Source organism: Paralichthys olivaceus, chromosome 17 (genome assembly GCF_024713975.1).
Source record: "Paralichthys olivaceus isolate ysfri-2021 chromosome 17, ASM2471397v2, whole genome shotgun sequence".
Lineage (NCBI taxonomy): Eukaryota > Metazoa > Chordata > Actinopteri > Pleuronectiformes > Paralichthyidae > Paralichthys > Paralichthys olivaceus.
Genome location: NC_091109.1, coordinates 7,932,304 through 7,959,553, shown reverse-complemented (window position 1 = coordinate 7,959,553; position 27,250 = coordinate 7,932,304). Strand labels below are relative to the sequence as shown.

Sequence of the window (27,250 nt, the reverse complement as noted above, 5' to 3'; positions counted from 1 at the left end):
CAGGCATTGTCCCTAATTTCTAGGTATGAATCCTTGAATATAAGTTTAAGTATGCATATTTCATATGCTTTTGCATTGTATTAATTGTCATGTGTGTAGGAGTGTATTTCTATGTGTGCACTGTTTGCTTTTAGGCTACTCAGTGTGTAAAAAGGGACTGTGTCTCAATTTTGCAATATTATTTACATTTCCAGAGCCCACTTCTGCCTCTGATCACAGCAGGATTAACTTGCTTCCGTCAATATACCTACGCCTTCACGTTTTAATTTCCAGAGGATTTATGAAATCATATTTCTTCTCCTCACAGGCTGAACTGTTTGAACAAACTAGATTGCAAAGGGACCGCTGCAGAAATCCACAGTGTGGGTTTTGCGGCTCACCTTCCCACAAGGGCCTGGCGGCTGAGTAAATGTTCAAACTGTAATTTTCCCGTAGCCTTCAGACAGCTTTGATCAATAATGCCATAATCACTAACAGCCAGTCACAAGACATATGAGAAGTCATAAAACACAGTGATTAGATGACAGTTTGTTCAGACACTGATACTGTTCCTCTCTGCTCGTCGGATCTCTTTGAGGAGCAAACCTGTCACAGAGAAATGTTTATTCGACCAAATTGCAACAGCAAATGTGTTTTCTTGGAAACATCATCACACTGCTGGTCATTGTTTCTTGATGAATGGAAATGCTACAGTTATTAGCTTTGCAGAGCCACCAGGTGAAATCAAAATCAAAAACACACAATCTTGAATTCCCTCCATCCATTTGTGATGCTTTTATTAGAACCCCTCTATTTCACTTATTAAACAGATGTCAGAGAGGACGATTCCGTCATGTACCTGATCTTTATAGCTCCATTCCAGACTTACTCTGAACTCTGGATAATCTCATGAAATTTTCCCGTGCTTGACCAACGACAACATCGCAACCTCATCCTGGGAGTGTTCATTTTACTTGAATGTTCTGTGATCACCCACCAGCATGGATGGTATCAGTAAAGTCCTATTTGCAGCATGGGAAAACATCTGTGATAATATGATCTGAGTGCAGACAAATAGTAGAAGCTATTCAAGAGAGAGGAAGGGCAGAGTTTTGATGGACAGCAATACAAAATGCACATGAAATGAAGAAATGGCCCAAAAATTTTAAGAAAGTCCATAACTTTCCTACACCCGCCTAAACACGCCAGGGGGCCTGGCTAGAATCATGTTCTTTGATTCCTCCAACGCCTTTAACACCATTCATCCTGCCCTGCTGGGGAAGAAGATGACTGCCGTGCAGGTTCCCTCTGGTGTCCTGGATCACAGACTATCTTACCTGCGGTGCTTAGCATGTGTGCCCTCAGAGCTATGCGTCTGATACAGCGGTGGGCATCACTGAAATCACTCCTGTCCCCTTATCTCTTTATCTCCTGTACGCCTCAGACTTTAGGTGCAAGGTGTGCAGACCTGCCCCCTGCAGAAGTTCTCCAAAGACTCTCCAGTTGTTGGATGCATCAGGAGGGAGGATTGGTCCGAGCACCAGAGGGTGGTGGGCAGTTAGTGGAATGGTGTGAGCTCAGTCACCTGCAGCTCGACATCAGCAGAACAAAGGAGCTGGTGGTGAACTTCAGGAGATCCAGAACTCCTGCTACTCAACCTCCAACAGGGCGAGGAAAAATACCTGGGTGACCACTTAGAAATCAAATTGAGCTGGATCAGGAACTCTGTGGTTCCCTACAGGAAGTTCCAGAGTCTGCACTTTTCCTGCAGGGTGCTCCGTTCCTTCAACGTCTTTGGCACCATGCTGCAGATGTTTTTCTGAGGGTGGAGGCCTGAGACTATCTGACACCAACAGACTCAACAGAGTGATTCAGAGGGCTGGCTCGGTCGTGGGGGTGGTGCTGGACCCACTGGATGTAGTCGGGGAGTGGAGGATGTTGTCAAACCTCCTCTCCGTCATGGACAATGTCTCCCACCCTCCACACAGTGTTGTGGTTAGTCAGAGGAGCAGGTTCAGCCAGAGACTCAGAGAATGACTAAGGGCTCCACGCTACAGGAGGTCATTCCTTCCTGTGACCATCCAGAAACACAATTCATCCCCTTTCTGCTCATCTCCTTTAGTGCTCTGCTGTTAAACTACTGTTAATTTACTCTTGACCCACATTAGCCTTTTCATTAATTTACCTTTGCAGATTGCAACTACTTTACTGCTAAATTGCTGCTAATCTTCTTTTTTGCACTCTTCTTTTGCACTCTTGCACTTTTTACTTTTACTTTTTTATCTATTTACTGTCTGTTTATTAAGTTTTTACTTATTTATTTGAGCAACTGTATTAAAGCAATTTCCCCGTGGGGAATCAGTAGAGCTTTTATGATTTCTGAAGAAGAAAGTATGGCAAAGACACAGTGATGCAGGAACCCCCCCCCCCCCCCACCTCTCCAGGGAAAGCACACACATTCTCTCTCCACTAAAAGTGCTGAGTGTGAGGGATAGTGTCCGATGACAAATCTAAGGGACAAACTGCATTTAAAGCAGACATTCTTTATAGTGCCCCCCCCCCATCTTACCGTAATTCTTTGTGCACAGTGTGGAGTGAAATGTAGAGCGATTTTATAGCACTACTCTGTTCTCTTCAGTCGTCTCCTCTTGTATATCAATCTCTTAACTTTATTTTCCATAGACAAAAGCAATGTGAAGCTATGTGCATCAAAGAGATGGCAGTGAATCATCAACACTCTCTCCCATAGTATTTGTGTGACTTAGAATAGAATGAAAAAATTCCCTCGGAGCAATAATATGCTCAGACATACTCTAATAAGTACTCTGGCAAAACATTTGCTCCGTCTGCTTATTCAGTTGTTTCAACCTGAAAAGTGCATGTCAGCTCGAGCAAACTATTTATTTGGAAATCAGCGTTTGGATATCAGATAAGTCAAATTCATATAAAGAATAAGATGTTGGAAAAATACAAAAAATGAAGCGATCTAATTCATCAGTTTCCTTTCTCTCCACTTCTTTTTCTTCTGTCACTCCATTGTCCTTTTTCTCTGGATCCCTGACAAATTCACTATTGTTTTTTATCTTGCTTTCTTGTACACGACCCCCTGCTGTCTTCCACTGCTGTTTTTCACAGATTTGTCAGATGTAGACAACAATATAATGCAGTCATGCTCTGCTTGGTGATGCAGCAAAGTCGTGTATCAGGCTGCAAATTCCCCCCATTCTACCAAGGGTGTTCTTTTGGATTCCGATGAGGTAATGGGGAGACTGTTGATGTTGAAGAACGTAAATTGTGGCCATGAAGGAATGCACATGGCCAACAACGATAGGCTGTGGCATTTGCACAATGATTAAATGATAACGAGAGGCCCAAAGTGTGCCAAGAAAACATTCTCAACAGCAGCCGCTCTGACTTTACTCAAGGCATGTTGGATTCATATGTTGATGCCATAGTCTGACCCGACCATCTGCAGCCTCAGCAGAAGTCATGATTTTGCAGACCAGGCTTCGTTGTTCAAGTCTTTAACTGTCCAGCTTTGATGAGCCTGCGCACACTGCTGCCTCAGATTTATGTTCTTGGCTGACAGCAGTGGAACCTCATGCTTCCTGTGCTTTTGAAGCCCAAACACCTTAATTTTGGACATATTGTGCACTTTGATGCTTCTCTGCTCACCACAGTTGTAAAGACTGGGTATCTTAACTATTGTACAGCCTTTTTATCGTAGATCGATGTCTCTACCACAATCCCTCCACTGCATATCCTGATTCATTTGGCTTGGGCCGTCTCATAAGATACCTGTTGTTATTATTAGCAAAAGAATTGCCAGGAAAACACCATGGTTCAGAAATAGCTTGTCTTTACTGAGCCTTTTGTAGATCAACATGCTCACACTTCTGATCATCCACGAGATTGTCCAAAGCAGGATTACTGAATGCAATTTTTATTTTATATCTTTGACTGAGACCTAGTTGTCCCCTGCTTACACCGCCAGTCTTATTGAAGCTTCCCCTGTGATTTTAGTTATTTTCATTCCCCAAGGTCAGGTAAGCGAGGGGGTGGTGTTTGGCTCCTATGCTTTTTTTTCCAATGGCCATTTTCCTTTTTTTGAATATGTATTTGCATAACTCTGAAGGCCAAATACTCCACAACTTCCTGTGACGATCTGTCACCCTCTCGTACGCAATGGAAACATCCAAACTGGATTTTCAGAACTTGTAGGTATAAGCATTGCCAATGTCGTCATAACTGAATGTAGTGTAGCTCAAATTGCTGGCAGATGATTCTAATTGTGAACTACATGCAACATAAAATAATATATATTTTGTGTGTCTCCACAAACTGGAATTCTGTGGGTTCATTTGTGTTAAGACCAACTTGCAGGTGCAGAAATAATCAGAGATGATATTCAATTATCAGTTTTGTTATTTAACCTAATGTGAGGTGGGATCTTAAATTTTTTGATGACAAAAGCAGTCTTCTCTGTGGTGAAGTAAACAACCTGTTGTAGTATAGTTCAGGCAGCATGGTAGAAAAAGAACACTTGCCAGTCGTGGCTGTTATATGCTGTTATATGTTTCATACTTTGATTGACTCATGCAAATGCACTCGTTGATTTACACACTAATTATCATTTTATATGCTCGGCTTTGATGCATATATGTGCACATATTTACACACGTGGGATTGTTTGTTTGCTGTTCATTTGCATGCAGATTTTCCCAGCTTTTATTTTAGCTTAACCCCCCCCCCCCCTCTCATTTCTCACACTATCCCTCTCCCTCCTCTGGCACAACACTTCTTTTCTCAGTTTTCTCTCTATCCATCTCTCTCTCCCTCTCTTTCTATTGAGATGACATGGCTCCAGTGCTTCTTGTGACGAGATGGTCTTCTTACGCTCAGTGACTGCCTCTCTGTTGCCAATTAGTGGTGGAGTTGCCAGCTCTCAGTTTGCCTTCAGAGATTACATCTCTGTCTGTTTACAACCCACAAATGAGACGATCCACTCAAAGCTGGAAATGTTAGGTGATGCGTGTGTGTGCACACGTGTGTTTGCACATGTATATGTGCTATACAGAGTTATATAAGACTTGAGTATATCATACATATACATGTATAGGTGTGTATTTCTATGCATTAAATACTTTATAGACACTCCATGCATGATTTCTATATTTATATGTTAATATACACCTGAAGACTTCCTGTGGTTTTGTTTTTGTGTAGATCGATGCGTGGTTGTGTGTGAATCCCATTTTTTTTTATTGTGTGTACTGTCATCCACATTGATAGTAATGTTTACACCAAAAGAGGAGAAAAATGGGACAGAAATAAACAGAAATACAGAAGTCCTAAAACTGAAAATGCTTTATGACATTCAGCATTCAAACTGTCTTGCTGAGAATTGTGTGGTGGTTTGATTGGAGCACACCTTTCCATTTCTGTGATCACGCTCATTAGAGTAGTCGAGCGCCTCTGACAGGGACACGTCGTACTGTATGTTTGCACATCTGAGGGTAGAGATGGGACAACACTGCATTTGATACACTCAGCAATGTGTTAAAAGTGTGTTAACACAAACACCCGGACGGTCAGGTCTTGTGAGGAGTGATCCTGATGTACCATTTTAATCTAATAATATTCCTCTAATGCAGCTGTAAAGTACTTGCCCCACTGCAGTGCAGTACAAAGCTTTATAAACGGCCTCAGACCCATGATGAATTGGAGTTAAATTACACAGGGCTCACATGTGCATAAAAGACAGAAAATTGCACTCAACTTAAAATCAGAGGTAATTTACATTCGTCAGACACACTATGCATTTGCGACTTTTGCTCTGATTGAACAGTCAGGGGGTAAATTTTATTCAACGTAACTCAAGTAGTAAAAGTACTACAGCGTCAGAGATGACCATGATGAAGTGGCGTTCAGAAAGAGGAACACAAGGAGAAACTGAATTCACCGCTTCCTTATACTTGTGCATTCCAAGCAGTTCCGAGGATCAGCACCACGGACAGCGGCAGTGACCCGTTTTGGTTCATATTTTAATGATCCATCTCAGCCCAGTGGGAAACATGGAGAGATTTGTAGACTGCAGATTCACTCTGAGGATAAAGGTTCATGATATTGTTGATATCAGACAAAGCATTTTGTGCAGGATAACCTTAAGACTCATGTTACAGTGAAATATGTAAGTGATATATGTATTGATATGTAGATGATGCACCAAGACATGCAAATTATTTCACTATATTTCCATATTAACTCACTTGGTGCATGTCAGTGTTGTAGCAAAGGGGTTCCATGGCTACCTGACAGAGGGGGGTCTGTAAACAGTTTCCACATTCATCCATTTAATGCGTGTTCATATGTCAGTGTCTTTCTAAGACATTTCTTTTGTGTTGTTCTTTCACATAACTAAGTATAGAAAAATAGTTCATGTCAAATTAGAGATACATGAGGGAATATTTTCTACACTGAAAAATATATTGTAGTTGCGATAATTGTGACACTTACAACTTATGAATTATTATTATTCAATCCTAAAATTAATAGGTTAATTGCTTTGGAAAATTGTTTGTGTTTCTTTATAATAAGGACAATTGTGATAGATATTTACGTCTTATCCCTTAATGTGTACAATATTATCCATAAGCATGCCTGTTTTAAACAGAGAACAGTATCAGCATCAGAATAAATAGTCAGGCAGTAGCACCCTTTTGTCCTCACACCCACCACCATACTCGGGGCAACACGAGGCCCCAAACACGCCCGTCACCGCCTGCTCATAAGCTCATCTGAGTTTTTTTAAAAACAACAATAAATCTCCTGATATATTTAATTTGTTTGATTTAGGGACGTGTTAAGGCAGCAGCAGCCAGTTAGAAATTTATGAGAGCCCGCTCACGTGCTGGCAAATGGCAATCTGTTCAGCGCTGTGTCCCAGCAGAAAAATAACGCCTCTCATTGCAGTGAATCATCACACCTTCCGATTCACTGAAAACAAGCAGTTAATCTGATTCCTTGCTCAGTTTTTATAAAATTTCATGGTAGCACAGATATTGTGAAGGCGCCAGGCGAAAACTGTGAGGTTATTCTGTACTTCTTATTCAAAACTAAGACACATACGCTATTTGAGCAAGAATATGAATGATTGAAACGCCTGAAGAAACTTCCCAGGTTATTTAAGGCTAAATGAGTATTTACACATGATAATGCAAATGTGTGATACATACATATTATAGTTATAGAGTTGTTGAAGTCCAGCTCATGAGATAAGCGGTGAAACCTCAGGAGGATGACACTGTGATATAAGTGACATTTTTGTTGATAGTGAAGCGGCTGCTGTTACCTCCAAATGAATGTGAGCACTTGACATTTCGCTGTGACGATCAGCAACACTTGTAGTCATTGTGTTATCTGCACACCAAGTGGGGAGGTTTTTGGGGGGGGGCAGTGAGGGATTTATCGGAAGTACCACAACAGCCCAGTTTCCAGCATCTGCTCGCTGTGTATCTCTTACACACAATCGCATGCACAACTCGGTGTACATGGATACACAGGCTGTCTGTGTTTGCACGCGGGATTGTGTTTGTGTCGATTCACTTCACGTTAAATTGGCCACACACTTCCGCTTTGTTGGAATTGTGAATGATTTATTTTAATGGCATAAATGTTCTCCAAAGAAAGGAGCTGGCAGCGAAGCTTGTTAAGCCCTTTACCCATCATGGAGAAACAGTGCTGAAGGGCCTGTCTATGATTTTATCATTGTCATGCTTGTCGCTCTGGTTTAGGCTTAGGGACTGTGTCTCTCTCACACACACACACACACTCACACACACACACACAGGCTCCAATGCGCACATGTACCTGCTTCTACACATGTTCCTACATGCTCATGCACATTGCAGATATGCAGACAATTTGGCCAGATAAAGGAAACTGAACATGCGCACTCACACACATATTACAGCTACAGACACACTTGCACTCGCTGCCTCTAGCCATTGTTTACTGGCTAGTGACCTGCTTCCCGTTCTCTCTTTTCCAGTGCCAATGACACTACAGTAGTTGAGGATAGAGCAGCTGTTCTTACACTCATTTACTGTGTGTTACATGTTTCTTTGTTCAATTTATGTGCTGATTAAAAATCTTATATTGAACGTTGTTTCTCCCTTTCATGTCTTCAAATCCATTAAATAGAAAAGTGTTCACCTGCCGTCGTTTATACGAGAGAGCAGTGAATATGTAAGGTTTCAACTTCATGATGTGGAGCTGCACTGTTGTCCACACTATTGCCAGGGGTGGATGTGGTTCAGGAGGAAGTGTGGGATGTCTAATAAAGGTTTACGGTTCGATCCTATGCTTCTGCAGTCTGCAGGTCGAAATATGCAAGATACCGACTTTGTGTATTGTTGCAGCAATCCCTTGCGTCTGTGTCTGCATGTGTTATCCTCGGTCTGTGGGAGCATGCAAAGGTTTGCGAGCGCTTGCACGGGCTAATCTATCAAAACAAGTGTTTGTGATAACCAGTGGATGGATGACCTTTGGAGTCTCTGTGGAGTCCCCTGTCACATTGTGTGGTGGAGACAGAGGACAGGGGAGGAAAGAGCTGACAAAGAAGGTAGAAAAGACACTTCCTTAGTGAATAAGTGCATTTTTTTTTCACATTAACTCTTCATGCTATGGTTTTGCTGACCATATATATATGTATTTCAGCATCCCCCTGTTTCATATTCATGCACTTGCACTACAGTCTCAACTGGCAGCTGCCCAGTACAGCCACGGTTTACGGCTATACTTTATATCACTGAGCTGCTCCACTGGAGCCAAAACCGAGAGCGACTTCCCTGCTCAAGGGCAAACTGCCAGCAAATGTTGAGCGAAGGCACAGTGTTTACACATTCACTTTACTCACTCAGAATTTCCCAGGTGGTCTGAGAAAATTAAAAAGGTCAACTTTCAGGTGATTTCTCTAATCTGAATCTAAATAACATTTCTGTTTAATATTATATGGAATATATAAACTCAAACACTCCTAGAATGTCTTTCTGATTTATTTTTAAGATCATTCCATACTTACATTGACTTATTTACCTTTTTTTCTAATGAAACGTTTCATACAGTGTTTGATGTAACTATAATCTCTTAGGCAAGCAAGCACTTTAAAAAGTCTTAACCCTAAAAATGAATGATTTACCTCATGGCGACATTCTTTTTTTGTCCCCATAAGGAAGTTATCATGTTGTGACTGTGTAAACAAAGGGACACACACAGGCGCGCACAGACACACACACACACAAACAAACAAACACACACACACACAGAGATGTGATGGCATTTAAGCAGTGACATTTTCCAAGTGACATTTTGTCTATGGCCGAACCCATAGTAGCTGAGTGCGAATCCAATCATGCTTTCTGCTACACTGTCATGGAGCAACCCTTTACGCATGGATGTGACCTGGCACCGAAATGCCGTACACACACACACACACACACACACACACACACACACAGGAAATAGATGTCATGGACTTTGAAAGATTCCAGGTGGAGAATTTAAACTCTCCAACCTCTTTTAATATTAATGTTTCCTTTATTTAACCAAAGATCTAATTGTCAATAGTGATTTGAACAATAGTCTCCTGATTCTCCTCCAAACTGTCTATAGATGTGGAGGCTAAGCAATGAAAAAATAAATCTGGCACTGGTGGTCGAATTGTCTTTTAAATCTATGTATTTTACCGTCAATCCTGGCACCAGCAGAAATGAGGTTTTGTCATTAAAATAGTTCAATACATGTCAATATGTTGCTAGACAACCAATCTCAATTGCAAATGTAATTTTTTGCATTTAAGTGTTGTGTAGAGACCAAATGGTGTTTGCTTCCTTCTTCCATCATTCTGTTGGATATCATGTATTTGTGTATACCAACTGCATGTGCATATACAGCATCAAGGGACTAGAATATGTTTGTCTGTGGTTGCTTGCCTGTGTGGTTGTTATTGAATTGGCCAGCACACAGAGAGTCAGGAGAAGAGAGAAGAGCGATAATAGTGGTGGATAGCCCTCCTTATATAATGCCCTCTAATTAGACAATTTATCACAAGTTAAATACAGTAGAACTTTTAGCGCAGTATTCAAAGAGGGGCAGAGTTACAGATTAGTTTGCGTTACTCATACGCAAACTAAACAGTCTGCCGCACCGCACAGTTCATCACACACACGTTAATCAATGCTGCACTTCACCAACAAGTTCACACCCATTCAATCAAACACACACAGACGTTAAAAAAAAACCCGAATGACATTAACAAATGCTGCCCCCCCCCGTGATGTTTTTTTCTCTGTGTGCAGCACTATCTGCTGCATGTTTGCTTACACGCTAACACTATTGTCCATAAAGTTATTACTGTCCAAGCAGACAGTCCGACTTATAGTTAAGGGCTGCAGTTGTGCACATACCCACAAGTGGCATGGAACCATTTCTTGCTTTTACAAGAAAACTTGGGGAAGCAAAACCAAATTCCTGGATTGATTTTGTCAATAGCCGTCCAGCAGTTTTTGCGTAATCCCTGACAGACAAACAAAGCAGACACATAACCTCCACACATGCAAACTGCCACTTTTAACATTTAACATTTGACAATTATATAATGAGAAAGGCAAGGGTAACTTAAACAAGGACATACTAACAAAGTAAGGTATTGAGATTCCGCTGAGGAGCTGATGTTTTCATCCCTGGATATTTGGTTGTTATTTGGTTGTTTTAAGCAAGATGACACAAAAACATCTTAATGGATCATCATGAAACGTGGTACAAGGATGCGGTATGCAAATCCAGATTAGGGAGCAGATCCAGGAATTTCTTTTTAACTTTTTTGATCTTGATGAAACTAAATTCAGGCACATTTAGCTGATATCTGTGTGCATTCCAGTTTAGTTATACTTTTCTGGCATTTATATAAAAAGCAAACAAAGAATGCTCTTCAATCCATCAATTTCCAAACCTAGTCTGATTCCCTCATCAATATGTCATTTTATTTCATTCTGAACTTTGACAGACCAAAGCAATGCTAATATGTACCCATAATTTCATGTGTGCCTGCATGTATGTTTAACCAGGCTTACATCCCACATACCCATGGCACTACCCACAGCTGCTCAGGTTTTTGTATTTGCAGCTCATGAGCCCCAGCTGACAGAGATGGTGAAACAGAAAGAGATGTCCTGAAACAAGGAGCAGAGAAAGTGACAGTGTGACAGAGTGAGCACGGGAGTGAGATCGGAGACTGGGAGATGATTTCTTTTGCCCACTGAGCCCTTAAATAATTTAATGAGGGAAAGATCTGTATTGCTGTGTTTGTGTGTTGAATATTTATAATGCATATAAAACTGGTAAGGACCAGCTGTTGGCAGTACTGTGGCTCAGGCTTCTGCAGTTTTTTTTAAAGGGAACCAAATATCAAACACAAATGGTTTCTGGTGCATCACTACTGGTTTTATCGGTTTGTCAGTACGACTAGGTTTCTGAAATTCACCTTAAGAATTGACTGTGAATATTTTCAGTGTTGATAAAAAACCATTAGCCTGGACGCAGCCTCATCTCGTCTCCATCTGTAATGATGTGGCTCTTTGATTTGGCTGTCTTTGAAGCTGTTTTCCTGAATTCCTCTTTGCTAAATTACACTGAATCTCTCCTCAGACTCAAAGTGAGAGTTTGAGTTGAACTAAAAATAGTTCAAATCCAGAGCAGAGCATATGTAGTAACAAAACATCCCCAGAATGGGTTTGTCCTGTAACCTCTTTTTTTGTTTCACCAGTTTGTCAGACTAAGACATGCAGAAATGAATCCAAGGAGCATTCAGGTTCACTGCTTACAATGTCTTGCAAAATAATCATAATAAGAAAACCAAATACAGGAGCATAAAAAAAGAGTATGACTCTAACTAACTGTTTTAGAACAGTTTCCGTTCATCTGCTTTTGACAGTGAAGCTGAGGACAATGACAGTATCTTCTGTCACCCGCCTTCCCTCTCACACGCCACCAGACTTAAAGATCACCTGCACTCACCACCTGGAGGGTGCATGCTTACAAGCACAAAAACCAAAAAGAAATAATATAAATAAAACTTAATGGGACTCCTACACCATGTACTGTATATGTTAAATGAACAAATGGAGCATTAATTAACAAAATCCCCCTCTCGTCCACAATGTGAAAGTAAAATAACTCGAGAAATCTGATTCAAATGTCAAATGTGACAGTTTCTGTTACAGCTTTGGTGTCTTTACTGTCACTGACTTGGCTGAAAAAACCGATGAAGGAGACTTTATTCGCAGAGAATCACCAAATATTCATAGAAATGGCTTTAAGTTGTGGTCTTTAGTCTGATTTTGCATTTCGATGTTTGACATTATTTGCCAAATAGTTAGTCGCTAAACAGGAACACTCTCATGTGCTTCGTATCATTTTGAAACGAAAAGGCAAATATTACCTGTTCTGATGAATCATTAGGGTTCTTTAATTATTGATGGATTTTCAGTGTGAATTTCTGTTTTTATTTCCTGGCTCATCCTCTTCCCTTTTGTTTACTTTGAACCAAGTTCACAGGAGGCATCACTGGAAATATATCAGTGTCATCTCCGAGAGCAGTGTCCTAATGATTGCCTGTAGTCGCTGATTGATCGAGTTATCAATGAGATCAATGACATAATAAGATTTGGACCTTTTCCAATCAGGAAGCTTTGAGTATTTGTTGTTTTCCCCCATTTATTATTATTACTATTATTGGCAGTATTATTGTAATTTATTGTGTGTATTTAATGGGTTATAAATCCCTCAAGGCAAGTGCTCACGCTATGATCAGTACCGATGTGCTGTCCATTGCATTACTGTACCCGTGATTATCACATTAGAGAACTCCCCTCAGGTATTGCTGCTAATGTAAATTATAATTTGTTAGACCCAGGCTGGTGCAATAAGTGCCAGTCATCCCTTTAATAGGAAAAACAAGCATCCCTGGTATACAACAATATTAAAACATGTCTAAAAATATGTTATTAAACAAACAGACAGACTTAACCCTGAATCAAGCTGAGAAATATTTCTTGTGCTACTCATGTTCGCCAGATGGCAGGGGCATCGATTCCTAACTCTAACTGGACCTTCATCCAGCCATTATCTATACGGCTTATCCTTTGGGGACAGGAGCCAATCCCAGCTGACATTGGGCCAGAAGCGCAGTGCACCCTGCACATGTTCCCAACAGATCACAGCGCCGACTTTTACAAACAAACAATCACTCACACTGACATTCACTGAGTTTCAAATTAACCATACCCAGAGAAAACCCATGCAGTCACATGAAAACATGAAATGCCCCTGGGTTTTTAACTTGGGAGGTCTGAACGCAGAACCTCTTTGCTTGAGGTGACTATGCTTACCACTGCATTAAGGTATCATCTCCCCCTGGTCGTTATTGTAACAATAATAATCAAATAATAAATCTTATAGTTTAGTTTATGCATAAAAAATATTTCCTAAGGTTAGAGGATCATTGTGTTCTGATAAACAGCTGCTGAACAGTCATGGCTAAAAGTGTAGACTGCTTGTGAAGATGTATTTAAGGATGGACGACATGACTCCCCAAAATAGAGCCAAAGTCTATCGCTCCCTGGTGGTTGCAGTAAGGGTCATGAACCCTGCCTCCTCCATGTCAGTGAGTGGGATATGGGCCAAACTAAAATACAAGAACAGTGGCCTCCCATGTCAACAACCTCCTCCTATTTACATTTTGTTGCTTTAACACTAAACCCATGCTTAGACTCATCATGATTAGGTCAATATGGTCATCTGTCGTCCTTTCTTTCTATTGTTCTTGTTCTCTCTTTCTTGCAAACACGCAGTGGCAGTAGATCAGGTCTCCCTCCCTCTGCCATCGTCTCATATGACTTTCATCAATGGAGTCATCAAAGTCTCATCTGTCTCTTCTGTCCTCCAGTCTTTGTTCCCCTCCTCCTCCCCTATACTACTTTCCTCTTGACTCATGGTTGACTTTTCACACTCATTAAAGTGACAGACAAGTAGCAGGGGGAGAACGTTGAACCACACAGAGACTACACACAAACGCACAGCTATGATTTTAGAACGGAGGAATGGGGGGTTGTTGCTGTTGGAAAGTTTAATATCCAAAGGAGTGACATAGGAGAGTGACCTTTTAACCAGCGGCCATTTGCACTTCTCTTTCCCACTCATCTCATTCAGTGTTTTTCTTTCCTTTGAGCTGATTGAGGAAGGCGAGAGAATGAAAGACAGAGAGAGAGAGAGACAGTTACTTCCCAACTAGAGGGCCATAGCTCTTTTTGATAGCCTTTTGTTTCTCATCCAAAACCAGCAGTGTTAATAGCTGCCCATAGGCCACTTTATAATGATTGGACTTTATCTCTAGAAACACACAGACAGCACACACTGCTTTATGGTAATAATACAAGAAACTTAGCTTAAATAGAAAAAGAACTATACTGATGCTGGTTCTTACACTAACACTGGTGAAACAATATGAGGCCATGGCGGCTATTTATCCCATAAAAGCTCTGACACACAGACCACAGCTACATTATCCTGCATTCTGTCCCAATGTGTTAGTCCCATTTTTATTGCTTTAAAAAGCTGTCTGTGTTTTTCTTCTTTTGTCTTTGGGCAAACCCCCCAAACACTTTATAATGAGAATAAACTCTTTGTCAAGCTGTGAAGTTCATACTGTACATTATAAAGAAACACGCACATGCACACACACTCCCGCAGACTCACACAAATACAAATATAAATCCCTAGGAGCACTGCACAAGGCTGGATCCTGGAAATCCACCTGGTTTACAATTGGTCCATTATTTTCTGTCTTGCAGGAGCCATTTTTTTTTACAGAGTCACATTATGAAAAGCTGCAAATGGCAATTTCAGTACATGGTTGTAAAAGAATTCACTTTTTATTTTATGGTGTTTTTATTAACCCGGTCATGTTTCTATTCTAAAGAGAGCTGTCTCAGTGGGTTTTCCATCGTATAATGTAATGCTGTCTGAATCCCTGTAGCACTGTCTCCTTTTCGCTTGCCCTCCCCCGCAGGGAGGTCAGACATCATCCTTGTATTGTGCCTTCACTGCTTCACTGAAGGCCCAAAGTGAAGGATTTCATGTCAACATATGTCTGTGTATACACAGGTGCTAGTTCACATCTGTATGGGCTAGAATTTACATATGACATTTGCCATTGGGATTAACTCAGCAAGCCACTGTATGTCTATATTGCACCCTGCTGCTGTTTCCTATAGAAACAATGCTGCAGTTGGACATGATTTAACGTTTGAATCCCCCTTTGTTTGGTTGAGTTGAATGTGATACTGACATTTTAAAGTGTAAGTATCGGACGTCTTGTTTCTTGCCGGCGCCAGTATCACCAAAGTGCAATGAATCCTGGGAAAGGCACAATAATGATCCGCCTTTCGGAGACTTAGTTTCTCTGGGTTGAAAGGTCACATTTGTCGTAGCTTTTGAAATGGGACAGTCTTGTCACACCACTGTGACGCAATTAGCCTCCAAATGTCGATTACCCCTTAATTGGGAGTCAACTCATAGTCCATGTACATGCGTTCACTGTAAAAGCTCTGGTGATCAGTAAAAACAATAGAATTTGTAAACTTGTATGGAGAGCCAGAGGAGATGGCGAGGCATGCTCTATTTGCCTTGATTCGATTGGCGGTGTGCAGTGTGAATGATAGAGGACCAGAGAGGAGCAGTAAATAACTGACAGAGCCAGTAAAAACTTATTTTTTAGGGTCCCAACATGTAAGAAAAGAGCCCAAATGAAACCTGTAAGTGGACTCACCAACCCTGCACATAGTGGGACACCAGATGTCAGTTTATCACTTGCTTTTTTAACACGCTCTCTCACAAAAGCTCATGGGTAAAGGCAAACTCCCTCAGGCAGATCCCAACAACAAACCAGAGCCCCAGAAGAACCCAACTCTTCCGTCACAACTCCCTTGGCTCAACCAACCAGCAGCATGCATACTGACTACCTAACATGAACCCTCCTGATTGGCTGAGAGCAACAGAAGCTGCTACGCTGACTGAACAGGGTCACCCCAACACAGACTTGACGTAACAGATCAGGCATTTACCGTGGTACCGTAGAAGGGTGTTATACTTTACTGTTGAGGTATTATATATACCTCTAATTAGCATAATGCTACTTTAGGTGCAGGGATTTACATTTTTACACCTTAAGGATTTAATATAGTTGCAGCTGGGGCAAGGTGACAAAGCAGCCTGCAGTGGGGGAGCGGAGCAGGGCTTTGAGAGGAGGCAACTCACTGTAAAAACAAAGCGGTAATTTAAAATTATGGGTCCACAGAGTTTAGTAGACCCCGCTCACATTCCCAGCGTCACCTCGCTTTGTTAATCAAAGGGTGGCTGAACCAGCTAGTTTGTTATTTACATATACGAGTCACTGACAGGAGGTATCGAACAATGAATAGAGGAAAGCAGGAGGGGAGTCGTGCCTGGCAAGTTTTTCTTATTGACCATTTCTATGTGAGCTTGCAGCATATGAGAGCACAGTATGTGGTGAATGGTTCAGTGGCATTCACTGACATTTTGAGGGGTTGTTTTCTAACCTGAAAAAAGGGCAGTCATGTAAAGTATGGTAACATTATCTTTATGTGTATTTGTATATATTCATATATGTTCTCTTTTTTCACTTTGTCTCATATTATCTGCATGCGTGCTACATAGCTTAGATCTTTTCTCTTTTGGACCAAATAGAGGAGTTTGCCTTTCAATTTTTCCCGCGGATGCAAGTGTTGCATCTCTCAACGATACAATGGAAACATTCTTGTGGCAGGTTGTTCCCAGGGTAAAGAAAGAACTCACTACACAACGATCGTCGCTGTTTTTGGGGAAGTTCAATGCCAATCATTATATTGCACCGAAAAAATGCAGAGTTGACATTATAATGCTAAAATGACGAAGAAATTAGCACATTGACCCGATTAAAAACCTGTGTGTACTGTCATTTGACCTGGCGTGAATGCTGATGGTATCCATTCCCATTGCAGACAAAAGCCAGATGTTACTGGATGTGAGCGTGATTTTTGACCAGTGGAAAAACTGCTATATTTTACCTTTTAAGAACACAGTGACATTGTCCGCAGCATCAGTGATTCTCTTTAGCTCACGCTCTCATATGTACCTGTCTCCTTCACTCCCTGGTCTGGAGCCTTGTGGTGGCACCTCATCTCAAATTAAATTATTAGAATCAGAAATAAGAATACCATTGTCTGCAGCATTCTCTATTCGAAACTGCTCGGCCGTGAAAGAGCTACTATTTTAAAATAGCAAGTACATCATATACACTTTACCGGTTCAACAATTCCAATGATTTCAACTGTGAATGTCTGACTGAATCATCAACTTTCATCTTTATTTTCATAAATATGCACCAAGACAAATGAACATTGTTGTGTAGTCAGCGGAATTTTCACGGATGTGATGCCGACAGTGGCTCGACTCGATGATTCCTTGTGAATTCCAGAAAGCAGAGTGTAGAGATTTATATAGAGAAAGAATAACAAGAATAAATAATAAATTTAATATATTTTCTGACCTTATCATTCAATTTTCCTTGATTGGAATGTGATAATTTGGGGTTTCACCTCTGACAGAAAAGCTAATTATTATATTACATTATATTGCATTATATTATATATTTTTTAATATTTTGTAGAAAATGAAACTCAGTCACAATCCTTTGCATAACTGTGCTTTGTATTTAGCATTGATTGAAATTCAAATTTAGTTTATGCACATTGTGGTAATACTTCTATTTCCCACAGTCAGACAAAAGATCTACTTCCACTTGTACTACATATGTACTGTATATGTCAGGGGTTTACTTTTGTGTCTGTGTGTGTTTGTGTGTGTGTGTGTGAGGGAGAGAGAGTGTGTAAAGTTGTGAGTAAATTGCTGAAAGCATGTGTGAAAAGGGGGGAGATGAATTGCATTGTGCTCTGTAGTGTTTTGGGAGGAGAGGGGATTGAAGTGGGAGACTTGACATAGACTGGGGATCAACTCATTCAGAGCTTCAAATGGCTTTGAGAAAACCAATCAAACCAGCGCACCCTCTCCCTACTTATTCGCTCACACACACTCTTGGTCCCACATACACACGCGCTCGGTCGCACGTCCTCAGTGGGCTTGAATTCGCTGCACTATTGATATGCTTCCATGTGGTAACATGCAAAAGCACAGTGCTGCTTCCCACAAGAATTCCAGCATTTTCACTCGCTCTGTCTCACACACGCTTTGTTCCTCTTTATCTCTTCAGGAGCTTCAGTTTGAGCGGCTGACCAGGGAACTTGAGGCTGAGCGTCAGATCGTTGCGACCCAGCTGGAGAGATGCAAACTTGGATCAGAGGCGGGCAGCATGAGCAGCATCAGGTAACATGCAACCCCCTCCTCTTTTTTTATTCATGTCTGTGTGTGTGTGTGTGTGTGTGTGTGTGTGAACAGCGGTACTCGTGCTGTGTGCTGCATTCATCAGCTGGATGGATTTTGATGACACTGGGGTTAAAGACAAAATTGAACACACACACTCAGACACACACAAATGTTTTAAAATAACAGCAAATTTACAGGGAGTATAAAATGCATAATGTAATACAAACGCAGGACTTAATGTTGTGAGTATGATGACACACTTCACAAACACACAAATATACCCATGTCCGAGGACCAGACATCACAAATGCATCACAACCATTGGCAGTGCTATAGAGGGTGTGCTAACAAAAACACAACGACTTTGCTTTGCAACAGAAACTCGGGTCAAGCCATAGTGTCACTGTTCCTGGAACCCCCCCTCCTCATATGGCAGCAATAATTAGCATATCAGCCCCGTGACCCTTGAAAATATTTCATTATGTTTCCCAATTAAGTCTGAGCTTTCTGCTGCTAAAACTGTTTTCAGTGGACAGTCGAGATGGAGGAGTTAGGAGAGAGAGTATGTGAGAATGCGAATTTAAAATTTTCTGCTCAAACAGCTCAAACCTTTAGCATATTATCCTCCCCTTTCGTACTAAATGACTCTTCTCTCATATTGTATTTCATAGAGGCTTTGCCTTCCTCGAGTAAAAAAACTTCCCAAATAAAGTCAAAAATCGTGGTTATAAATTATTTACTTTGTGACATTTTGTTTCGTGTGTGTGTGTGTGTGTGTGTGTGTCTACATTTGTGTCTATGTTTTTGTGTTCGTATTAATTTTTTCTGTCATGTCAAAGAGTGAAGTTCATATAAATTCAGTGTGCCTCTGGCTCCCTGAGGCAGCTTATTGCGTAAGTACACAACCCTGGGGCAGCGAAACACAGCACACTGAGAAAAAAAAGACACTTGTGAACTTTCCCAATTCATTCTGTTTGCTGCAGCCACGTCTTAGAAGAGATGTTTGGAGGCTTCCTTCCACGTTTGTCGGAGTTCTGTAATTTGTTAATGAACCTGGGTCATCATACAAAAGTAACCACAGTACCACTGTCAAAAACACAGTAATTGTGTTTTTGATATTATATTATTTACCATGGTACGTGTGTTGTAAACAATCCATGCATTGACTCCACTCTGAAACCTGGCTTCCCACCCAAACACTCTGATTTCCCACCTAAAGACATATTCGGTAATTTTCAAATAAACACAGTTTGTTCAGAAAAACTATCCAGGGCCCTTTACTTTCTGCACAGTTTTTAAAAAAAAAATTTGTAAATGTATTACAAAAGTTAGACTGAAACATCACTTTGATGAAAACCTTAAGATCCTTTAAGCCCTTTGTTGAGGCCCCTTTAGTAGTTTTCTTGGTTATGACTCAACAAGCCTTGCACTACCATTCGTCTCTAGAGATCCTCTCACGTTCTGCCAGCTTGGATGGACACTGTTGGTGCAATGGACACTTTCAGCTCTCTCCAGAGATGTTTGATTGGGGTCAGGTCAGGACACTCAAGGACATTTACAAAGCTGTCCCCAAGTCACGGTGTGGTCAGGGTCATTGTTGGAAGGTCAACTTGATAGGCCCAGTTTGAGCTCTCTGGTTTTCATTAAAGTTATGTCTGTACTCTGACCAGTCTCTCTGTCCCTGCCGCTAAAAAAGACCCCCTCAGCATGAAGCTGTGGGACTAGAATTGTATTCGGCCTGTGATGAGGGGCGCCTGGTTTTCATCCAGACATGACGTGTAGAATTGAGGCCAAACAATTCAATTTCTGTTTCACCAGAACAGACATGCTCTAGGGAACCTTTAGTTCAGCAGAATTTATTTATTTTTAGCCTTTCCCTAAAACTATCTCAGAACAGTTTGAGTTTTAATCTAAAAAGGTATTATCCTCAGTAAGACCTTATACAAGTGACCAATCAAATACATTTACAGCAGGTAGATTCCAAACAAGGTGTGGAAACATCTCAAAGATGATCAAGAGAAATGCAGGATACCAGAGCTGAATTTAGCTGGTTGAATTGTTAAGTGATATAACAAAGACTTATATATATTAATGCCATTTGTCAGTGTTTCCTGAATAATGTCACACATAATGTCACATGTGTGACATTCTGTGGGTTTATCTCAACTTGTGCATGTGATTGAGTTAATGTCCTCGGCACAAAAGCGTCCTCAGCGTATTTTTAATTTTTTGTGGCATTCTCAGTAAAAACATTTTAACTTTTGGAACTCTTCCCTCCATGACCAATTAAAATCGATAAGAGGGTGGGAATTCCAATATCAACAATTCAGGACGTAATATTGAAGAAAACTGAAGTGCTAGAAGATTTTTTTGTAACCCAGCAACAATACATGCTTGAGAGAACCGCTCTGAAAATCAGGTCATGGATACAGTCCTTTATGTGTCTGTGCCAACCATTGTGTGTCTGCTGTCTCACATTTGCATCATTTCATGATTATCACGTCAGATATGGAGGACTGACTTAGCTAATCTTTTGTCTGCTGACAGAGTCCACATCCATCCGTATGTGTGCTCAAATTTGTCACTGCATTCTAACTCAAATGTGTGATGTACATTTATCTTTAATTTATGTTTATGCATACACATGATATGACACATGTGACAACCCTACTCTTTCCATGTTGATGCTGAAATCTTTGATGCAAATTCTAACTGTGATTTTCAAACCTAAGTATAGATATTAGAGTCTGCAGTATAACTGTAAATGATCAGAGAGTGTCTGATTCTATTCAAAGAGACAGCTCTAACCTTTCCCATGGTCTCCTGCATCACTACTCATTTTCATCTCCTTCATCAGGGCTTCAGTGACAGGCAGCAGCTAAATATAGAGAGCAGTGGCTGGATCTGAGTGAAAAGGTGTTATAATAGAGCAAAGGGTAAAAATGAAGGGAAGCAGATGAGAGACTTTGCCGGGGAAGACTGACGCAATAATTCATCCTAGAAATTTGACTCCTTTAAAGGCCACTCTATTCATCGGAGTGCTTATATTGTAGGCCAACTATTTAAGTAAGAGATTATATATTAAAATGGCCACAATGTTTATCAAGGAGAAGAGACATCCAGATTACAAAATAAAAAAATGTGACTATAAATGACTATAGTAGTATTACTATACTATATGTATATTTGTATGTATGTACTATTAGCGAGTCCTGCCTTCCTGCCAAGGACAGTAACGGATGTTTTAACAGGCATGGATGCAGGTAGGATTTCTCTTGGTGCAATCTGACTATGACAGGAAGTGATAGAGGGAATGTTTTCTAAGCCATTTGGTTTTAACTCTTAAAAATAAACTGCAGATCCCGCAATTTAATTTGCAGATTTAACTGTAGGATACTCACCTGCACACACAATTTCCCTGTCTGCACACAGAGCACTTTCCCTCGGAGGGGATGGGGCGATGACACAGAGGAGATGGCTTTCAAGGGTGATGGATTTTAGATAATTTTGGTTTAAAGGGGATGGCACCCCCCTCTTCACCCTACAAATTGCTTACTGATTCTCTCAGATTAGGTTTTTTGTGGCCTTAAAGCTGCAGCTTCTATATACACTCAGCAGTGCCTCCATCACTCTGTTAGAAGCCTATCAAGTTAATTGTGCCTCCTGTTAACCTGTAGTCTGTGTGGTATCATTCCGAATGTGTGGTTTGTTGTATCGTATTGTTTATGGGTTTGTATTTCACATGCTTTGAGCGAATGCTGTGTTTGTGTTTGCGTGTCTGTGTGTGCTCTTTGGCAGCCGCTGCGCGTCCTTAGTTGAGTTCCGAAAAAGCAATTCAGGCATCTCCACTGACTCCTTCTCAGAGCTGAGGACCCTGGACAAAAAAAATGCCTGACTGTGGTGCAGAAACCCAGGGCATTACTGACTAACATCTGTTCACACTGTGAGCTGTTGGCATGCGACACAACACTTTGCAAGAAGAAAACACACACTGGCACACATATACACCCACACACAAACACGTCGACTCCAAACACCATGCCGAGACTAATTCATCATTTTTCTAACATTAGTGGTAAGTGGCAGCCAGTGGGAAACGTTGGCTCCTGCTGTCTCCTCTGCCCGACTGGCTGTGCAGTGAAAGCGTTCAGTGCTCTGCTAAAGGGGAAGTTAAGGTTGATGTATTTCAATTTGATTAATCGTTTTGCACCATCATGAGGAAGCCAGAAAGAAATAGTGTAAAGATACAATTTGCGAAACACCTTGATTCAATAATTTGCTAATTTTACCACCTCGCTAAGTGTGCAGAATAACGCAATTTCAATATGCATGAAGAGTTTAAGACTGGGGGGAAGGCAACACGTGGAGACACCCAAAGATTTAAAATGTTGTAAATGTGATGATAAAACTTTCAATCATTAATATCAACAATGCCGGTTTACCAAGGTTTGAAATGCCTTAAGTTCCTGGATGCTCCAGTTTTAGAGTTGGGAAGTATTTGATCATTTTTAATTCTTATTATTCTTATTATTTTATAAAATTGTACACCTTGCCTAGTAACATTTAACTTTAACTTTTGTCATCAGTAATTACTTAAATGGTCAATACATGTAAGTGATATTTTTTTAATATATATTAATTTACAGTATTTGTCAACAATTAAAAATATTCCCATAATGATTAAGATGATTATAGCTGCTTTTTAAAACTAGATTGTCATTTGTAGACACATTGGTATTCACTCTACTGAGTGCAATTGTAGTTTATTGGATGGTTTGTTACAAAACTTGTTAGAAGGAAAGAGACACTGGCCAAGGACGAAACCATAAAATGTTGGATCTGGATGAAGGGGCTGATCCAGGAATTTGTATTCACTTTTAAAATTGGGAGTACTGGGCATTTTTCCCAATTTTTTGTGATTTCCTCAATGAATAAAGGTTTTGATGAAAGAAATCAGGCATAATTCGGTGGAAAGATATGTGTGTGCATTCTGTTGCAGCTTGATTGAATTTGAGGGCACTGTTGTTGCCTTGGCGGAAGTACGCGCCATGCCAATCTAGTTTGTACATTTAACTGTTGGGAAAATAAACAACTAGCTACTAAGCGAACCGTGACTTGGGGTAGGAGATTATCAAGGCCATATATAAGGTGTTGCGTAGGTTAGGGAGTCCCTGTATTCTACTGGCTACAAGCATGCATAGTACCATCTCGATGCATTGTGGGTAGTTTTAGAAGTATTTATATGCCATATGATAGATGATGGAATCTGGATATTCAGCAATCAATTATGCTTTAGAAAAAATAATCCACCGTGAGAACAAGACAGAATAATGGTGTTGTAAAGCCGTGCCATTAATTAAAAAGGACATAGCACATGAAAGTCTATTATAATTTGCCAATTATTTTAAGGCAGAAAGGTCACATCAGATAACAGGAAGCCCAGCCAGAGGAAGGTAGCCCATCAGTTGGTGTAGAGCTGACACTGGAAGCTGAGCGAAACAAATGTGGCCTCTAAGTGACTGTTTTGTTGTGCTTCATGGAATTATTAGCGTTTAGTGGAGAGAGATGAGACTATCATTGCTGGGGGTGAAGGGGGAAAGTAATGCAGAAAGAGAGAGGGAAGGAGAGAGGAAGAAAGAGACAGAGAAAGAGAGAGATGGCAAATAAATAGCTTTCATTACCCCATGGCAGCCACAGAATAGGTTCATTGATTTATTATCTTCCATTTTTTTCCGTTCCCTTGCTCTCCGTCTTTTGCTCGTTCTCATTGTCTTATTGTCTCTCACATTTGTCATTGTCTTGCTGTACACATCCATCTCTCTATCCTCTCTCATTTTCATCTGTATGTATTACAGATGTTATTTTTGCTTTCCTGTATTATTACTGTGCAGACGAACTGAATCGATTCTCCACGTGTTCTCTCAACTTATTATACAGCATGCTGTGGATACCAAGTACAGGAAGCCCGTGTGTTTGTGTGTTAATGGCTTTGTGCTTTTCTGAAGAGATCTGTCGACCCTATATTCTATTTAAGGGTCAGTGTTAGAATCCGACGATTCATCTCCCGTAATCCAGAAATAAACCTAAAATATACTGTGGTGGAAATTTGCATTTAATCCCTAGTGAGGAAATAAACAACTGAACTGAATAATTGTAATCAAAGCATTTAATACTGATCAAAGCAGAATTACACAGTACATTGAACACAAACAAAGTTACAGTATTACTATTTGGCCAAATAAGGACAGAGTTCTCAAAGCCACTGCAGGCTCAAGAATCTGACAAATGTTTCTTCTGATGAGTTAGCTTTTATACACAAAGCTAGGAACACACAGCTGTCCTCAGGTCACGTCACCATCGATCCATGATCACGCATCCTGCAACCTGCTGCATGGTGTAGTAGTTGGACATTGATTCCTCTTTCCTAAATGTACAAACTCTGCATATTTGATCAACAATTCACTGGTTTATCCAACTCACAGATCATAAACATTCCCCGGTATTACACCCAAGCAATCATTCCTTGTAGAGCTTAATGCTGATTCAGGCCACTTGAACTGAGCTCACTGAGAGGATTCAGGTCAAACAGTTAGATCGAAACATTTCCATTACATATACCAGATACTTACGCTGCCATCTTGCCTATTAGGAGCCAGACTTGTATTAGCAGTTGTGATCAGGGGTGGAGCTGCGGTAGCCATGTCACATCCATGCATGTACTTGACCAATCATGAGTCTCAGCTGTCAAACATGACATTTCATTATCTGAAACCTGTGGATTATGGCTTCAGGCGTGATTCTGTTTTGTGCTGCTAATAGCAATATGGTCATATATGGGTGGATGCATGTGATATACTTTTAGACAGTGACAAGGACGCTGGTCAGAAACTCTAATCCCTGATATATTAAACTTGGCAGCACATGCATAGATACATAAGTGTGCATCGATATGTGTGTGAAGGAGAGTGTAAGGAGAGGAAGTGTGAGGTGTAAAGTTCATGTCCTGAGGCAGTAACAGCTTTCTGATTATGCTGTTCGAGCTCACACATCTGCCCAAAGACCCCTCGGGGAGGTCGGAGAAAGGTAAAGCCCAGGTATCCGAGAAAGGTGTGTGTGTGTGTGTGTGTGTGTGTGCCTGTGTGAGTGTGTGTTTTTGTGGGGGGCGGATGCAGACAATCATTTCACCACACACAAACACTTCCCCAGCTGTTTGCGAGTGCCCAGTCTTAGAGCTACCATCCGACTACTTATTCTAATCAATCTGTGACATTTAGTTCCACACCAGCAGCGGCCAGCTCCACTCTTTGTGCCCCACACATGCACACACACATGCATGCGCACACATGTCCTCACCGTGTGCCCAAAACTTTTCTCAGGGGCAAACAGACCTACTAGACTATAAAGTTGGCCCACCCTGAGGAGCAGACATTCACACCACTGGTATGGGCTTAGTCTTCACACACTTGATCACAACAACTAATAGACCCCAGGCACACAGAGAGTGCCAGAAACATTCAGAGAGAGCCCCCCGCTTGTATGTCATTCAGTCAACATTTTGTCCAGCTGGCTGCAGCTTATTTTCTGTTTACTCTTGTGTTCTCTTCTCTTCTGGTATTAACATCCGTCCTGAGAGATTCGATCACAAATGGACAGTTATAAGTTCGTCTGTTCACGCCCTGCATTAAAATGCGTACTGAATGTGTCTTCTTGTTATCAGATCTCACTTTCTTGCTCGATATGTAAATAATCACAACTGTCCTTTGTTTGTGAAGACAAAATGATGTGGTACAGATGTGATTAATGACAGTGTTTGTGCGGAGGGGCTAAATGAATAAATGTGCAAAAATGTAATTTTAAGAATAGGATTGGTCATTATGAGGTGCTCAGTGCTGATACATAAATAAATCAACGCATATGTTGAGCTGCAGGAGGTCAAAGGACAACATTTGAGTAGGTGGTCGTTAATATTTCGTCAGATTTGTTACAATTCATCCTGTGGGGAGCACGAATGGCTGCAGCACATTTCCCAGAACTCCATTTATTTCACAGTCTGTAATGTCAGACAGTCACTGAGATATTGAAGTCTGGAGGAATGTGGTGGACCAAGCGACCAAATGGAATTCACAGCACTCTACTACACAGCTGTCAAAATGAATAGAAAAGTATAAAGTATAAAAAAAATTATTTGTTTTCATCTACCAATATAAAGTTGTCTTGTTCTTTGTATCGCCTTCTCTCCATACAATCAGACTGTGGTTCTAATCAATCAATGAACCATGCTAGACAGTATGAAACCTGAATATTCTAATCACTGCACTTGAATCTGAAATGGCTTCACACACACTGCACACAGAGGTGATCAGGTCAGGTTTATCACTTTGGAACAGCTCCTGACTTCCCCTTGCACATATGGCTTTTTACTTGTTCTCTTCCTGTTCACCTTCCTGTTTTCACCACAACTAAAATACTGCCCAATTACTTCCCTTTATCTGACTCTACCCCACTCTCGTCCCCTGCGTCGGGTGATAATAGAGGGATCCATCACACCATTAGCTGCAGGCGTTTTTACAAGCTCAGCAAAATGCTGCATAGAGAGAACTCAAATTATAGGCCTCTGCATTATATACCTTAAAATACACCTCACATTTGTGTGCGTGTGTGTGTGTGTGTGTGTGTATCCATGTGAGTGATGATGATACCACGAGTCATGCTTCCGCCTAATGACTGATGATGCATTTCTAAGAGGAGTTGAGAATAATGGTGGCTGGTGGTA

At 40.9% G+C, this 27,250-nt stretch overlaps 1 protein-coding gene across 2 annotated transcripts in view; it reads left to right on the top strand.

Moving 5' to 3' along the window:
* ctnnd2a (catenin (cadherin-associated protein), delta 2a) overlaps positions 1 to 27,250 on the top strand; it is a 282,204-nt gene that overhangs the window by 112,471 nt on the left and 142,483 nt on the right. For both annotated transcript variants that reach the window (XM_069512837.1, XM_020087845.2), the window contains one exon: positions 18,365 to 18,477. In XM_069512837.1, the coding sequence (XP_069368938.1) occupies positions 18,365 to 18,477 (113 nt within the window). The remainder of the gene's footprint in view (positions 1 to 18,364; positions 18,478 to 27,250) is intronic.